General features: G+C 33.5%; 1 protein-coding gene across 1 annotated transcript; it reads left to right on the forward strand.

Moving 5' to 3' along the window:
• Window positions 1-1,306: 1,306 nt before the first annotated feature.
• Window positions 1,307-17,134, forward strand: LOC146902393 (ENHANCED DISEASE RESISTANCE protein (DUF1336)). The gene is made up of 22 exons (XM_085732706.1): window positions 1,307-1,593; window positions 2,097-2,171; window positions 2,358-2,411; window positions 3,510-3,575; window positions 3,810-3,868; window positions 4,323-4,399; window positions 4,701-4,817; window positions 5,644-5,678; window positions 6,441-6,541; window positions 6,901-6,996; window positions 7,424-7,488; window positions 7,935-8,006; window positions 8,196-8,366; window positions 8,753-8,957; window positions 9,092-9,153; window positions 11,120-11,295; window positions 11,733-11,834; window positions 14,222-14,269; window positions 14,881-15,024; window positions 15,111-15,206; window positions 15,813-15,914; window positions 16,877-17,134. The coding sequence occupies exons 1-22, from the start codon at window positions 1,393-1,395 to the stop codon at window positions 16,967-16,969; spliced, it is 2,217 nt and encodes a 738-aa protein (XP_085588832.1). The 5' UTR covers window positions 1,307-1,392; the 3' UTR covers window positions 16,970-17,134.
• Window positions 17,135-18,779: the final 1,645 nt, after the last annotated feature.

Raw genomic sequence — 18,779 nt, forward strand, 5'->3', positions numbered from 1 at the left:
ATGTGATTATTTCGAAGCTAATCTTTCGCATGAACCAAACGAACACTCGCGGCAAGTCACGAAATCAAACAAGCCGCACAAGACAACGAACAACACAACACCGCACTCGTACAACGAAATCATGAAAAAAACACAACGAAAAAACTTGATGTGTGGTAATCGCTTATTTATATCAAACGAAAGGGAAAAAACGACATAAAACCACCCCATTTTGATGAGTGAAAAAGAAAGAGAATTTAGAGAAGTTGGAGTTTCTCTCACGAAAAAACTAGTGGTCGTAATTTATATTAGTAACTACACCCTCCGGTCACAATTATAAGCAAAATTTTTCATTTTAGATTCATTCAATTAATGATGCATATGGTCTTTATTATAGACCACATACATCATTTAATAGTGACCGGAGGATGTATTATTCATCAAATAGTACATGTTAGTGTTGCATATGTCAAAATATAAAAGTTATCATTGAGTCATTACGAGCAATCATGACGCCAAAGTCTTTTTTTTTTTTTTAAATTACATCACCGCATATACAAGTCATGTAGTAATGATTTATAAAAAAAAAAAAAAAGTCATCAACTAATTGGCATAGTGATTACTTTTTATGTAACCCATTATCTTGACAAAGACTAGGCCAATCCTAAAGATAATTTATTGATATACTAAATTTTAGATTATGATCGAGCAAACTAACTCAAAAACTTTAAAGAATGGAGAAATAATTTACAATAAGATCAAAGTTTTTTTTTTTAATTTTAAACGAGTCTTGAACTATTGTATCTCAAATCTCATTTCACGAACTATTGTTGGTAACGAGTCATGAACTATATAGTCTTTATCTTATGTCATTATGTTGTTTTCTTCGTCCTTAAGGTGGTATTAGTAATTGATTGAGAGTTACTACATCACTACAATACTTGGTCCATAAGTTAAATATTACTATTACTACTAAGAACAAGTAATAGTAATAATAATTTTAACTTTTGTGGTGCATTAAATAAGTTTTGACTGCATTAAACATTTTTGAAGTTGATTGAAGATGACATTACAAAACCAAAAAAAAATAGATGCAGACAAAATAAAAGAAGAAAAAAGCTTGTACAGGTGGCAATCTCCAAGTGGACGACGTAAGAGGGATCTAACGTGGTGGCATGCATCGTGTACTAACTAATGACAATTAAACTACCTCTTTGACGGTCAGCTCAACCTCAACCTCAACCAGTGGGAGTGAGTGACCTCACTATCTTCACCAAAAGTGGGTCCCACAAGAAAAATAAATAAAGCCAAATAATTGATGATATTCACATTTGAATTATGCATTAAGCAGAAGCAGAAGCAGAGGGAATAAGAAGAAGAATAAGTGATTAAGTGTGGGTGTTCGTGCGTGCGATGGACGCAATTGCAGCAGGTTCATCGTCGTCGGAGTTGAGCAAATCGGGTAGCAAAGGATCGGAGAGAAGTAGCTTCGGTTGGGTATATCACTTAGGAGTCAATTCCATTGGTCGTCAGTATTGTCATCTTCGTTTTCTTTTGATTAGAGGAAAGTATGTTTCCATGTACAAGCGCGATCCTCATGAAAACCCTGCCATTGTATGTTCTACTAATTCATTCATTGCCTACTCTACTCTTAATTACATTCATTCACTCTAAATTCCAAAAAAGTGTTTGTTTCAGATTAATTAGATCACCACTAACCTCTAATTACCCCACTGATTAATGCTTTAATTTCTGCTTTACTTCTTAATAGCACTATTTTATCATCAAAACGCTTGTCGGTTTTAGTTATTTTTTTCATTCTACACATACAAATACTTACTGAGAAGTAGGGGATTGCGTTGCGGATTTGAACTTACGGAACATTTCAGTTACTTCTGCTTGCTTCAATCATGTTATCTTTTCATAATTGTATAGTTCAGTTTTTTATTTATTTTCAAATGTTTTGCTTGTAAATTTGTTGTAATTCCAAATCTCTCTTTAGTTGACTGGTTTTTGTTTTTTTTAACTATCTCTTACTTTTTCTAGTCAAAAAGTAAAATTATTATTATTTTTTTATAACAGTGAAATGCTTATTGTTAAAATTTTCCTATGTGCAGAAACCGATTAGGAAGGGAGTTGTTGGCCCCACACTAATGGTGGAGGAGCTAGGTCGCCGAAAAGTCAACGATGGGGTAAAATTCTTGCATACTATTCTCTTTGCATTTACCAAACTAAACTGATTGTATGTTCATTTTGATGGAAATGGAATGTTCTGTTTGAAACTCGGAACAATATCTTTTGATTTGGGTGAACATTTTCATTTCATTTCATTTCTAAATTTGATGGAAGCTAAGTATTTTTTTTGTCTTCTTCCCCAGGATCTTTATGTTTTACGGTTTTACAATCGATTAGATGAGGCCAGAAAGGGAGAAGTAAGTTATAGTTTTGAAGTCCTTATTCTAATAAATTTTTTATAGTCATTGAAAGTTCATTGCCCTGCAGCATGTTTTTTAACGACTAATGCAGCTTATGAAGAATTCCAAGATTGATCAATTTGTCACTTATTACACTCTACTAAATATAAAACAGAAGCATAAGGTTCTATTGTAAAATTTGCTGCTACGTGTTGATAATCATTTTAAAAAAGCACAATCAACTTTTGTTAATAAAAAACACCGCACCCTTCCAAAGCACTATGTGCACAATAAGTTTTTTAACTAAGAGTGTTTTACATTACTTTAATCCCATTGCATTTTTCAGGTTAAATGCCAGTGTTGTAATTCGTTAACATCCCAGCATACACTAAGTGCAAAAACCACAATGAGTGTCTCATCTTGTAGACTGAGAATTGAGATCCATCTATGCGAACTTTACCCAAAGTTGCAGGATTTGGAACTCATTGAAAACACCTTGTGGCAAGGCCAAGTCAATGCTTGTGTGAGGACTTCTTACCTCAGGGTCTTGCTAAAAAAGATGTGTCAAATTCTACAGCACAATATCAAATTAATGGGCAATTCCAAAGCAAGAAATGTCGATAAAATTAGTTCTTATGAAGAAACAATAGCCGCCCAAGAGTGTTTCCTTAAGCCAATTTAAGTCCAACATACAACTTCTCTGAACAACCACTCCAAATTGTTATTTTTCTTCCTAGTAAAAAAAAAAACTTACAACTAGTGTTCCGTACTTTGAACAATCCTTTGATGCTATCACAGGGATTAAAACCGATAACAAGTGTGGTAATCCATAAATATTACCACACTTGTTGCGAGGAGTGCCATCAAGATGATTAACTAGGTTCCTGGATTTGAAATTTATAATATAAAACTTACCCTTGAATTTTCCCGTTTAAAGGTTTGATACAGTTTCTCCACTCAACAATCGTACTAGCACGCAAATGTGTCTGCATCTTTGTGTCTGTATTGGCATCTATTTTTTTAGAATTTAATGAACCCCCAATACCATGGGTGTTATTGTTCTTTCAATCTTTTTCAGCATAGAATTAATTATTTTTCTTGTCCATTTTCATCAAGATTGCTTGTGCTACAGCTGGGGAAGCCCGGGGATGGATGGAAGCATTTGATCATGCCAAGCAACAGGTATGCGAAAATAACTAGAGGAAGGCAGGCTTATGCTGCATTTGTTACACCCTTAGCCTGATTGAGATTGGAAGTCTATTTCTGGGGGAAGGGGGTTTGATTTGGAGTTCCCATTACAAAATTTTCTATGGCTTTTCCATAGGTTGAAAGAATTGTTTTGTCATGAATGAAACTATAAGGTATTTACTCTAATCTACGTACAATTTTAATTTACTGGATATATGTTCTTTGCAGGCCGAGTATGAATTGTCAAGTGGTGGTAGTGCCAGAGACAGACTAAACATGGAGGCCGAGTATGCTTTATTTCCCCAATCTTAAATGCAGTCATGCTCATATCTGATATAATAGCATTAGTTAAGGAATATTGCAATGCTTATTAACAATGTGGATTGGTAAATGATTAATAATGGTTTTTATATTTTCAAAAAAATAAATAATGGTTTTTATATCATACATGTTAGTAGGGAATTGCAATGCTTTTGGCACCTTCTATCGTCTTTCCATTTCTTCTTTCTCACCTCCTTTTTATACTTGCGAAGTACAAGATCAATGATAATTTTAAGGAATATTGCTTACAATTAAATATTTTTGTTCAGGTTAATATATTTATGACTTTTGAGTTATGCTTAACAAAAGACCTGGATAGTTGCTGTTGAACTCATTATTAGGTGTTCTGCCTTTTAGGTTGTCCTTTTAATAGATGATTTATCATAAGTTGACATATCATCGCTCTTTATGTTTTGGAAGGATCAATCTTGAAGGACATCGGCCTAGAGTGAGGCGGTATGCCCACGGACTAAGGAAGCTAATAAAAATTGGCCAAGGTAAAAATATGGTTTGATCAATGATATTCATCATGGACTGCTTTTTTTGAATTAACATGCTGACTTGTTTTTAGAATTTTTACATTGGATAACATAATCCGCTGCACATCTTAGCCAATGTGGTTCTGAAATTATGTAGTGATAGTTGTGAAAGTGTGTGGTTCTGATTCTGTGTTATTTATATTTATGGAAGGAATCACAAGTTTCTTTTCTGATTGTGCTATATTCTGGGGTTGCTGCATTAATTTTTTACTCTTGTTTGTGCTTCTCTTAACTTACTCTTATTCTATCTTTTTGAAAGGCCCGGAGACATTGTTACGGCAATCATCAAAGTTGGCTGGTAGGCCAGACAGGTTTGAAGGGGATAGTGGAGACACAGTTGAAGCACATCAATGGAAATGTGTCCATACTGTGGCTGGTATTTTTCTTGTCATAAACATACACTATTTTGTAGCCTATTACTAGACAGTGGTGGTTTCTTGCTCTAATACCCCTTTTTTCTTTCTAGTGATCTCTTAATGTTGATAAAATATTTTAATTTAAGGGTCTATATAAACTGTTATAAAGGCTCTTGTTTTTGTTAGAATTTAGTTATGTAATTACAAAGGCCCTTGTTTTTGTTAGAAAGCAAATATGTAATTAAATACCTTTAATTTTTCACGATTACTTCAACTGCTGGGTCTGAATAGAGGATGATGTGAAGGCCAGTACTCTAAACTAATAATAGTACTCTAGGGGTAATCAATCAATTCAAGGGGAATGTTTTGGAGGGTCCTTTCCCACCTCTTTTGCTCTCTTACTTTATTCTCCCATTAAAAAAAATTCATTTATCTGGAAAGAGAAAGAAAAAAAGGTAAAAAAAACTCTACAAAGGAAGAAAATCATTACTCCCTCTGGTCACATTTATAAGCAAAAAGTAACTTTTTAGGTTCATTCAATAACTAATGTATCTAACCTATATATAGACCAGATACATTATTTATTGAATGAACCTAAAAAGTTACTTTTTGCTTATAAATGTGACCGGAGGGAGTATTTATTTGGGACATGGAAGCATGAGTAGTTGTGTATGATCTGTCTTTTTGCTGCACGATTTGGTTGTTAGACTCTTTTAACACACACAATAATCGTTTTGCTTATGATTTTTCCTACTTGTAGCTCTTGTTCATATTAGTTTTGATAGAAGAAAAAAAATAGTTGAATATATCCTTACCCTTCTAGATACATTTTGTTTGTGGTTTCAGGAATAAGAATTTTCAAGGATGTTTCTGATCACAAGGTATGTATAAAAATTTACTTATTTGGGTGGGGGAGGCTCCTGGGTGATACATATCATTAAACATATCTTGAAAATTAATAAGCTTTCCACTCATGTCTGTCATTCTAACAGGAGATGTGAGAGTTAATGTTTGTCTTGTTGCTGATTCTTTTATTACCCACAACTTGTTTTACTCTGTCGATATTTTGTTTTTGAAACCTGAACAGCATAAATTGCTTAACAAAGATTTATTCTGGTGCATCAGTGTATTTAACCACAACAATCATTCATAGTTATAACATAGATGACTAATTGTGTGGTCAGCTATTCCCCCTCAGATAGTCATTTCTACTGTAGTTTTTTTTTTTTTAGAAACTTCTGCATTCCTTCCTTGTTGGTAATGAAGTCCTTTCTGATTAAACTGGGAGATTTTTATTTTTGGCTATTCTGAAATTCCCTCAATCCATTTTTGCGTCTCCTGAAAGGTTAACTCTAAAATTGTTTTCTTTTCATCCTCCTATGAACTTGTGGAATTGTGTTTACCAGTGAAAATTTTCAAATAGCGGTATTTGTTCATAGTTATACTGTAGAAGTACACCTCTGTGTATACTGTTGTCCTTTTAGTGGAGAATGAAGTGGCTTTTATTTTTCCACAATGTTAATAGGAAAGTATTTTGTAAATGCCTTGATATGTTTCTGTCACATTTAAAGCAATAAAGATTAGTGGTTTGATTCATTATGATATAACTAATTTTTGCCGTGTTACTTTTTTGTTCTTTGCAGAATGGTAAGGGTGTCCTTGCAAAATCTGTCGGTGTTATTGATGCAACTGCAGATACTGTTTTTGAAGTACTTCTCAGCACTGAACGACTGAAAAGATATGAGTACGTAACCTCTAAAAATTTCTTGAGAATTTTCGGTAACTTATTAGGAAAATTATGGTCTGCTTAGTTTGGAAAAAATGTTTACTGTTTCCATTTCTCATTTTCACTATTAAATACCAAAAATGTCATTTTGTTTTACTTTTTCCAATTTTCATAGATTTTTTTCACCATTTCCTATACAATATTTGAAAATAGGAAAAAACTGAAAACAAAATTTGTTTTTACCATTTTCTATACAATATTTGAAAACAGGAAAAAACTTAAAACAAAATTTGTTTTTACAATTTTCAATGAATACATACAATACAAACAGATAACTAGATGAGCTTTTAATCTCTTAAAATTTGTATTTTTTGCAGGTGGGATATGTTAGTTTGTGACTTAGAGCTTGTAGATTCTTATGATGGACACTATGATGTTGTTTACGGGACATATGATCCTAAGTATCTATCCCGGTAATCAATTGATGTTAACCTTCTCAAATTTCACAAATCATAACATAATTGCAACTGGATTTCTTTGATAGGATGTTCTGTTCTGTAACATTTAAATTTCTATCATTTCTCATTTGTATATACAAAACATTGATCTTTCATTGATGGAAATTTGCACAGAGTAGCTAAGGCTAATTTGATTTTTCCTATTAACTTTGACGTCTGTAATCTGTTCTGTAGAATTCTTCATATTGGCCTTCCGCTTACGTATTGGCTGTGTATTTGAGTTTTAGGTTCGGTCTTTGCTATAGTTGTGATGAAATTTTGGTTACAAAATAGCTACTATTTCCTCACTTCTTTGTATTCCCTCCTATTGTGTTATTAATTTGTTTTTGCATCTTTTACTTTTTGAATATTATTCATGAATTACCTTTTAAACTTAACCCAGGTGGCATCCAAAGCAGGATTTTGTCTTCTCTCGTCAATGGTTTCGTGGACAAGATGGAGCATACAGTAAGAATATGCTCATTTACTTTCTTTGCTCGTATGTCCTTCATTTTCCTGTTGAATTTTCAAGAAACCGAGACTCTTACATAATACTTGTTGAGAAAGTATAAAATGAGAAAGCAAGTGAATGTGTCTGTGTGTATTACATAATAAATAGGACGTCTAATGTTACCTTATTTACTATATTTATATGATATTGTACATCCACCTATTTCTATTGTTTATAAAAATACCCATCAAACTGCAATAATACTAAAAAAGTGAATTTCATGTATTATGCGTGCATATGTATGGTGCCCATGCTGCAAACGTGTTATCGGTTTTTAAGTACAAAAGTCTGGTATTGCTATGGCGGCTGTTGAAACATTTAGTATGAGTCATTACCAATTTACTAGTGATTATTGGGTATGTATTCAATTTTTGCTGAAGTAATCTGTATTTTATTTATGCAGCAATCTTGCAATTTCCAGCTATACATAAGAAAAAGCCTCAAAGATCTGGTTATCGACGTGCAAAAATTAATCGTAAGATGACTCTTTTTGGTTGAATAGTTTGGTTGTTTGCTTATGGTAGGAAATGTCTCTTGACCTTTTTTAGTCTAAGAACTATCTAGAAACTGATTAGAAGAAAGAAAATTGAACCACTGACGTCTGTATTTTGGGCATTGATCATTGACTAATTTTATCTTTGCATGTTTTGTATTCTGGCTGTAGCATCTACATGGGAGATCAGAAATTTGAACGCACCTATGGGATCAAATAGCCCAAAATGTCTAGTGACCCACACTTTGGAGATACATTCTGAATCCTGGAATCGATGGAAGAACAAACGGTGCTCAAAATTTGAGAGCAGCATTCCTTACACATTACTGTGCCTAGTGGCAGGTTAAGTATTTGAGCTTTCACTTTTCAGCTTACATATCTCTGAAGTGTCTTGTGCTTGCAGTTCAGGTTATCAAAAGTATGTGGCCCAAACTAATAGCTTGTAGTATGTGTTTGGGCGAGCGTTTTCAAAAAGTAATAATGAATGAACTTGATTTTGTAAAATTGAGTTTGAAGTGAAGTAATTTATGTTTTGATGTTTACAGTTGTCCTGAGAGTAAAAACGAGCTACCATTTGAGTGAATTTGTGTGTTTCAAATTAAACAACGTTGAATATTACATATACAATAATAAATACAAGGATTTGAAATCCCTGATTAATGGTGAACAATTTGTATGTGACTACTATTAAAGAGGCATTAAATAGATGATGTAAAATAATGGTTCAGGTCTAAAGGAATACATTGCAGCCAATCCAGCTCTCCACCAAGAAAATGCCACCACAATAGTTCACTCCAAAATATCTGATGCTTCCATTTCCAGTTCTGAATATGAAGATGAAGTACAAGATGAGTTTTATGATGCAATGGCTGCTGAATCATCGTCATCGGATGAAGAAAGTGGCGATGATGAGAAGCATGATCAAAAGGTTTGGTCAATTCTGCTTATCAACTATAGAAGTTCACAATAGAAAATACTGTTGTCTGTGTGTGACTGATCTGAAATGAAGAAAAGGTATCTGTTTAGTTAAGTTCTATAGTTTAATATCCTATCCAATTTATCAGGAGTCGAGTCAAACTAAAGAATGTTTCATGGGCAATTGCAACCTTAGCTTTGAAGCGAACTGCAGGTCAGCTTTTCCTTTGTTTGCTTGGTATTTGCTAGGGTTAAAGGACCAAAGCTACTGTAACTTTCTGTAATAGTTGGTTCTATGTAAGACTATCCAATGAACATATTTGCTTTTTCCGAATAAACTTTGATGATGTGTCAAACACACTTAAAAATACCTTTAGAAGGTCAAGGAAAACCGATCGGCTGCCAAAATCCTAACCGATTATGAACATATCTGTTTCTGGTTTAGGAAAAATAAAAGCAGACCAAATATTGATATCTACAGTAGAAACTCTAAATTAATAATGTCGGGACCAGAGAAATTTATTAATTTAGAGAGTTATTAATTTATCGATAAATTAATAATTATTAATTTAAAGAGTTTTTAAGTAATTATACTATACATACCAAACAAAAAGGCAAATTAGTCTATGCCTCTTAGAATTATGTTGCAGCGAACCTTGGGACTCAACATAAATTAGTAACTACTGTGTTCATATGCATTGGAAATCAATAATGACTTTTGAACTTTAAAGGAAAACGTACAACTATTGAATCATATTTCAATAGAGTGTAATATATTTTTTTCGGTTTCTATGAATTATTAATTTATGATTTTCTTGGGACCGAAAATTATAAAGGGATCTCCTAAAAAATTATTATCTTATTATTTTATCGAGTTTTTCAATTTTTTACATTGGCCCAAGTCGGGACCGGACAAATTTATTATTTTAGAGAGTTTATTAATTTACCGAGTATTAATTTAAAGAGTTTCTACCGTATGTAATACCATGTTTTGAGATAGTAGTTATTTAGGGAGAGATACCATGAAAACAAAGGATAGTTAAGGTGGACAAAACACAATATTTTTACTAATTACTCATATTCATGCTCATGATTAAGCTTGTTCATACCTATATTTTTTCAAATACTAGAACAACATAAAGATAAAAACACATTTTACGAATACACTTTGGGTGCACAGTAATATGGTAATATATTATTTGTTATATGAGTGAGACTGAGATATGTTAATGTTAATCTGTTACAAAGGATTCCACCTAAGCTGTTCATATAGAACTGTTCTAGCTGTACCTTCTATAATAACTGTATGTAACATAACTACTGTAACTAACTGAACAAATCTCAGTTAGTTACAGCTCTAGAAAATTCTAGAACAATCAGCAATTGCATATAGTAACTTTTTCAGTAAACAATACTCTTATATGAATGCTACTTTGATTTGATGTACTTTCTTTTGCACTTATGTTCCTTTTTTCTTTCCGATCTTGTTATCTAAGGATTCTTAATCTTCAATTTAGAGCTCTGTCAAGTATCCCGAATGACTGCACTCTCGCCTTTTATACAAATATTATGAAGTTATACTTTTTAGACCATGCGGTCTAGAGTCTGGTCCTTGTTACCCCCATTATTCTTAACTGAAGTTAAGTTTCCATTTACAACTTAAAAATAAATATTAGAGAAGGCATTGTGAAATTTTTTGAAATGCATTTTAAAAATAAATTTAATAATTTTAAAAATCCTAAATATTTTCATTGCTTTCAGAAATGCATTCTCTCTAGTTAGCTTCCATCTTCTCTCTATCACAATTAAAGAGGAAAGTCCATATCCATCATTCCAGCCACCCACCTATAAAGGGAAAATTGAAAATGTTGTTAGAAAGTAAGCGGACCTTAAATTTCAGCACAGGGTAGGTTAGACTTGTACATTATCCATGACTCTTGGCCAAGGGGCTATTCTGTCAGAAGTGTTGTTAAATATTAAATTATCCACGTGTTTCACCTTACTACTTAAGCTTTTGGGATAGTTGGTTCATGATAATACCTTTGATCAATCCACCTAAATAGTGAAAATAAATAAAGCATTCTATCATTTGTAAGTAACTGGTTAGAGTTTCATGCTGCTACTTAATTTCATGATTTCATTCGGTATTTAAGTCTTATATGCCTGGTCGTTGCAAGCAGCTCCTGATCTAAGCGAAGAATTGGATCCTCGGGTCACTCCTACCACAATCCATCCAAACGACATACATGGTTCTTTGCGCAAAGGAATGGATGACAATGACACAAATTGTTGGACTTCTCCTAGTGGAAAAGGATTTATGATTAGAGGAAAGAACTATCTTAAAGATAATTCTAAGGTAAGTTAACCCTTTAAGTTATTCAGCTATAGGGAAAAGGACAACAAAACTTTTTTAAAAAGGGATGATAAGCAATGCTGTAATAGTCTGCATGTGCTTCAATCTCCTTCAAATTTACCGTTATCTATATTCTTTGTAATGGAGGGGTATTAGGTTCATCGGTCATTTAAACTCTTCCCTTTTTCTTGCAAATTCTTATATCAATCTCAATTTTAGAACTACATTTTTTAAACTAAGATCTTTATCTACTTTTGAATATTTTTTGTCCATATGTTGCTTTCTTCTGTACTGGTTGAATGGAGTCCGGGTATGCTCCATTTACCATCAGCTCCATTTACCGGAGCTGATGGTTAATGGAGCATACCTGGACTCGGTTGAATGTTCGTTACATTCTTGTAATTTACTTTCCATTGTCATTAACAAAAATTGTCATGCAGGTAGTTGGCGGAGATCCTCTTCTTAAGCTCATAGCAGTAGATTGGTTTACAGTCAACAAATCTGTAGATAGAATTGCCCTGCATCCTAGGTGTTTGGTTCAGGTAACATTAAATTTTCAAGATTTTACATCTTTAATATTTAAGCATATCATTGTAAAGTATAGTTGGGGAAAGCTGCTCGGTTTGCTTCATAAATATTATTAAATGATTTTGCTAAGCCATCAATTAACCCAAGGATTGAAGTTCTCATGTTCCTACTGCTGCATAAACAATAATTTAATGTAAAAATTGGCGTGTTTGTTCTAGCATTCATTAAGTCCTTATTCCAAGAAATAGTTTCACTGTTTTTAGCTATTACATGGCATATCATATATTTCCTGTGTGGTTGTGCTTCTTTGATATCCATGGTTTGACACAAACAAAATACATGGAGCTGGATATTCTCGTTGTGCCTAAGGTGTTAGTGTTAGCGGCCAACACTCGGGTGGGATTTAGTCCCACATCGGATAGATAGGATTCTTGAGAAGAGTGTATAAAGAGGAGGCACTCCTCACCGTACAAGCCGGTTTTGTAAGGATGAGTTAGGCCCCGATTTCCGTGTCAGTTAGATTTTTTACCGTCGAAGAATATTAGAACATCCTTCAATTTACCATTGGTATCAGTTTTATTTTATTTTAATATAGATTATTTTATTTGAGTACATCGCTCCGTAATTTGAGGAGTTGACGGTGTACCTTCTCCTGTAAAAGGGGTACTCTTTTACTGAAATAACACAATTCTCAGTTCCTGCAATAGTCTCAATATTTACTGTTTGTGACTCACATTCCAGCTAAAGGAAAGCTTCCAGATATGCAGACCTAGCCCCTCTTCAAACTCATATTTTTGTAATATTCAAGTCAAACTCAGGGTTCTTCCTAGTTCTCAGTAGAAAACACCCCGAGTTTGTAGAGCGAAGATAGAGTACTTTGTTCTGTATGAGCAACTGTCATGGTATATTGTGCTGTGTTAGGAAAATCAGTGCACACCATTAAATTTACCCACAGAAGGATCTTACAAGTGAGCATACATAAGCACACTGCAAAGATACTAATGGAGAACACAAAAAATCATGTGGTTCGGAACTTCTTACCTACATCCATGGAAACGTTCCAACAAAATGTATTTATTATCTCAAATAAGGTTATAAGGATTGTAACTCACCTAAATCTCGAGTACCCCACTCCTGAGCTACAGGGAACGATAAACACATATATCTCACACCACGAGTGATCGCTCACATAATCCTCCTCTCTTGGACATGTTTGGGGATGTTTCAACTCTTGAAAGTCCTCTTATTTATTGGAGATGAAAGTGACTCCCTTTCATGAATGTAACTTTGTAGATATTAATCGTCTCATTTCTCCAAGTAACATCTTTTTAAGATGGTAGAGTTTTTCAAGAGTCGGAGAAACATTCAGCCATCTCTTGGAATGTGCCTCTTAAATTTCTACTCACTTGAATTTATTTGGAAATTTGAATTGATTTCCCAATATACTGTTATATTTTTGTATTCCTTGTAGCTCATAGCTTGCATGTATTTCCCAAGAGTGTTAAGTTCGTTAAGTATTAGCTGAATAACTTACAATAGCAGTTATTCAGTTAGTTGGTACAGATCTCTGGATTGTTCTGTCAGTGGCTTGCGCATTTTATCAAAATCTAGGCTTTGATGTTAAGCTTTCTCATTCAAAGAATCAGAATATCAAATTTCAGAAATCGGATCTTCAAAGATATCTCTTTTGATCTCTCTCAATTCTCTTAACCCTTAGGTTTCTTCAATCATGGAAAATCTTCTACTTTTCACCTTCTACGTCCTTTTTTTTTTTTTTTGCATTTTTCGCAAAGCTGTATTAGAGGACAGCTTCAACTAACCTTCAGTTAGTTGAAATGCCCCATATTAAGCTTAAATCCCACTGTACCTACTGTACACCAAACTCTACACTATGTTTTCCCTTGTAACTAATCCCTACAACCTAGGAACTATCCCCTAGAACATAGGGACAAACTAATTGAAAGTTAGTTAGGTCAGCAAGTGATGTGATGATCTATAAATAGACGCTAACTGTTGTAAGTAATCAATTCAGTTTTGAGAAATACAAAAACAACACACAGACTCACTCTGAATCTCTCTCAACTCTCTCGCAGAATCTTTGAGATTCTTGGAATTTTAACTTGGTATCAGTAGAATCTCCCTTTGTTTTGGAGGCCTCTGGTCAAATGGAGCTTCCTACGCCGCTTCTGCATGTTGGCTCGTCTTCTCCGGCGAGCAAACACTCGTTCTGAGTTGTATCTTTTCTGCAAATGCCTAAATAATGCTGTTTTATTTCTCTTTAAGCCTTTTAATACAGTGCATGCTAAAACTTATCTTGATTTCCGAAACCATAAACTGGAGATTTTGAGATTGTTAATTTTTATATTATTGCACTGTCTAATCCTTTCCATCTGAATTTCAGTCAGAAGTCGGCAAAAAGCTTCCATTTATCCTTGTCGTTAATCTGCAGGTATGGATGTTATTATTGTTGTTGTTGACACACACACTTACAATACACATCATTGCAAAAGGTTGTTAAATATGTAAGACTTTTGAGTTGAAAAAACTATTCTTAGGTCCTTGATTATCAAATAGTTTTTTGAAATGGTATCAAAGCATAGTTAACCAATCTTACATATTGCATCCAATCCGACTTTTCATGTACGGACAAAATACATCGAGATTGATTTTCTTTCTTAGGTCCTTGATTATCAAAGAATCTCATTGTGATAATTAGGCAATCTTACTCATTGCATCCAATCCAACTTTTCATATACTGACAAAACACAGAGATTGATTTTCATTTTTTTTGGGAGGGTGTAAAAGTTTGTTCGGAAGATTAGTTAGTATTGGAATAAGTCCCAGTTTTTATCCTTTATTTTCTCCCTCTGTAATTTCCCAAAATGAAGTAGATTGGTTGGTATTTCATAACCAACTCGGCCTTTATATTCTAGCATTGTATGACTCCATAGGAATAAGAGCAAGTATGATTTCCTCTCTGAAAATTACAGTTTATGTGTATAAACCAGTTTCTCGTGGAAATTTTCTAATGTTTTTTCTCTTCATATATTCAATTATCAGGTTCCTGCTAAACCAAACTACAGTTTGGTTCTATACTATGCAGCTGACAGACCAATAAATAAAAAATCTCTGTTGGCTAAGTTTGTTGATGGAAGTGATGTGTTCCGGGACTCGAGATTCAAACTTATTCCAAGTATAGTTGAGGTATGCGATTCTCGATGAAAAGTTATATATATGTCCTGTTTGATGTCTTACGGCTTTGAGTAGCTAATATTTTTCATTGGGTATAGGGATATTGGATGGTTAAGAGAGCAGTTGGAACCAAAGCTTGCCTGTTAGGGAAAGCTGTAACTTGTAAATATTTCAGACAAGATAACTTTTTGGAGGTAATATTACCTAGGCCTTTCTTCTCTGTTGTACTTTGGCTAGAGTAGATGTGAGAAAATGATAGAAAGAGAAATAAAACTGAAGAGAGAACTTGAGAGAATCTGAAATTGGTTATTCTGAAGACTTGGATTTATAAATTGTTACACTTACTAGGAGTTAGACTAGTACACAATGAGCAATACTTTGAACTTTGAACAATGAAGGATCACCTTTACAAAGAGTGAACGCAAGTTGCAACAATGCATAACATCTTACAGACCAAGTCTGGGGTTTTGTTTATGACCAGATAGGGACCGTGTAATATAGAATAGATTGGGATTGCTGGAATAAAATGGATAAATATCAGCTTAATTTTAGGTATCCCGTGTGAATTGCATGCTCCATGCTGTTGCTTATAAAAATTTTGACATTCATTTTGTTTTCTCAATTTGAATTTTGCTACTCGTTGTAAATTCCCAATTCAACTTCGTTGAAATTGTGTGCAATAACATGCCAGTTGTTCATTGAACCGAGCTTTAGTTTACAAGAAATTTATTGTGCAATAAATTACACTTTCATATGTCAAAAAAAATTACATCTTCAAGGTAATATTTTGTATTATGCAGATTGACGTGGATATTGGATCATCCTCTGTAGCTAGAGGTGTCATTGGCCTTGTGCTAGGATATGTTACAAGCCTAGTCGTTGACCTTGCCATTTTGATAGAGGTTTGTGTCTTTCTGCCTCTGGTTATCATTTTTCTGGACAAACTATCCCCTTGTTCCTTTTGATATAGACTTGATATTTGGTGAGAATATTGAAGCTGTGATTTTATGGAACTGTGTTTTTATGCAACTCTTAAGTCTATTGGTCAGAAAGGATGCTCTTCAAGGGTGTCTGTTTACCCTTAATTTCACTACGGGATATAATTGTATCGATGGTTTCTATTTGGCACCAAGCTCATAATCATATATAAAGGGAATTCCCGTGTACTAATATGTGAAGAGATATTAATTGTATCTTCACAAAAGTTTTTTCTTTCCTTTTCTTTACAAATTATATCCGTCATCATAATATGTATAGTACCGTATATCCACAGGTTATCTTTTATGGGTCTTGTTAACAAGTGCCCTAAGGGTATTGTTAAGGAACCTACAAAAAGAAATTATGTTTTGAAAATACAAGTCAAACACTTGTTAAAGTCATAACCGTACAATTTCCAATGCAAAAGTTGCTACTTTTATATGCTTAAACAATGCCCTTAGGGCACTTGTTAACATTTTCCATCTTTTATTCGGCAAGAAGATGGCTTAGCTTTTATACAAAGGGCACATACCATAACTACGTTTTTTTTTTCTGACCAAATACCATAACTATGTTATAAATACAAAAAAGGAAAAACTAATTACATCAAATCCTAAATATTTCTAGGAGGGAATGGATGGAACTGATTGGGTCAATATCCCTCTCTGACAAAATACACAGAAATTCTAGTTCTTACAGTCCTGTATCTAGCCTAAACAAAAATAAGCAGACAACAGAACTTTTGAATTTGTTGTACATCCTTTCATTATAGCAATAACATGCAAAAGGATTGCAGCTTTTATATCCTCGGCTTCGCGGTGCATGTCATTTCATGCATCAACTGTGTTTCATATATTTCAGATATTGACTGATGTTATATTTGCAGGCAAAAGAAGAGGCTGAGCTACCAGAATACATTCTTGGAACTGTCCGATTAAACCGTTTGAAACTTGAATCTGCCATACCATTGGAGGTTTAAGGTGTTCTGCCAGAAATATTAAATCACCCATTCCATTTCATTATTATGACTCAAACTTACAATGGGGACTCAATTAAGAAATAACAATCTGAGTGAATTTTTGTACAGATACTTTGGTGTCTACTTTGATCCCGTACTTGATTTTATTCAGTATTTTGTTATCTATATTTACTAGTGTTCTGCCCGTGCGTCGCACGGGTGGAAAACGATCGACATTGAACCGCACGTCGTCCACATTCTACATGACACATGATCACAAATTAATATTACGTGCGTTACAGCTGACGACAGACTACATACTAAACGATGTGCACACCACACGGACACAAAGCGTAGAACACTAAAACTTATGTATTTTTTTTACGTAATATTCTTGCATTAATTCTCTTATTTCAAACGTGTTATGCAACAATAATTTTTCTCCTAGAACATGTTCATTTTTCTAGGTTAAATAAATGTTTGGTCCCTAAAAAATATAGTCAATTTCGTTTTTAGTCCTCATAAACAAAAGTAACGATTAAATTGGCAAAACATTCAATCTTTCTTCAGCAATACAGCCAGATGACGACAAATGTGAAACAATGGCAATGAGTATTATACCATAGCGACAACAAAATCAACATATAATTAGATCACTTTATATAAATATTATGAATTAGGAACATAAATTGCAATGGATTAAGGACTACATACCTTACGGTAAATGATAACTAACCTGGACACAACTTTAAAGACTAATCAAAAAGTGTATTAGACATAACGTCGTAACAACTTTGATGATAGCTAATGAAATTTCATTCACTATCCCGAGTCTTTCACCACACCACGAACCGAATAAACCAAACACAACAATACCATCCTATTCAACACCAACAATCACAAAGACCATGACATATTTTAATCCCTCTCTATCAGAAGAGACGACGGTACCCCAAGCCAAGCCCAATAATGGAAAAACGATAAAGATAATTATTCGTACGAAACACACTCCCTGTTCTTCAACCTTGATAATACTAATAAGGAGCAAATCAATGACAGAGAGGGTGATGCATAAAATAAAACATTGAGCAATTTTTAAAGTCATTGATAAATATTTTGATAATGATGTGAATATCACGAAGAAAGGTGGAGTATTTATAGAATAGATTTTGTAAAGTGTCTGTTATCGTTATCGTTACCGTTATTATTACCGTTATTGTTATTGTTCATAATCGTTAGTAAGTCGGTAAATCACTTTAAGTATGATCCATCAACCAAGCTTTTGAAAAATTTGACTGTTCATAACTGTTGTAAAAGGAGGTAAAAACCATTAAAAAAGTTAAACCCAACTTTTATCTCATTGAGTATTTTCCAAATCATAGGAGTAACGAATTATTTAGATTGCTTTAAGGGTACTCATTTTTTTAAAAAAACATGGGTAGGTTTGACATTGTATTATCACAAAATTCAACTATGCATCCAATACATTTGACCGATTATACACAACATGATGATTAATTTTCACATACAAAAATAAACAACAAATACACAATTTTTTTTCAAGAGTAATTCGATCATGATTACTAAATTAAATGTTACGACCAACAACAAATTCATAAAACAATACAGATTTTTAACTAAGATCACATCAAACTAAAACTATGTAAGTTATACGCACTACGCGACACATGATCACAAACTAAAACTATGAAAGTTATAAATTTCCTAGATAAATTCTTGCACCAATTTATTTGGGATGACACATGAAATATTTTCTTAAAACGCATTTAAGTAGATGAAAGAAAACTCACAAGACACACAACACAACTAA

Source organism: Medicago sativa, chromosome 8, assembly GCF_051527215.1.
Source record: "Medicago sativa cultivar Bolivia chromosome 8, Bolivia_mono, whole genome shotgun sequence".
In the NCBI taxonomy this organism is placed as follows: domain Eukaryota; kingdom Viridiplantae; phylum Streptophyta; class Magnoliopsida; order Fabales; family Fabaceae; genus Medicago; species Medicago sativa.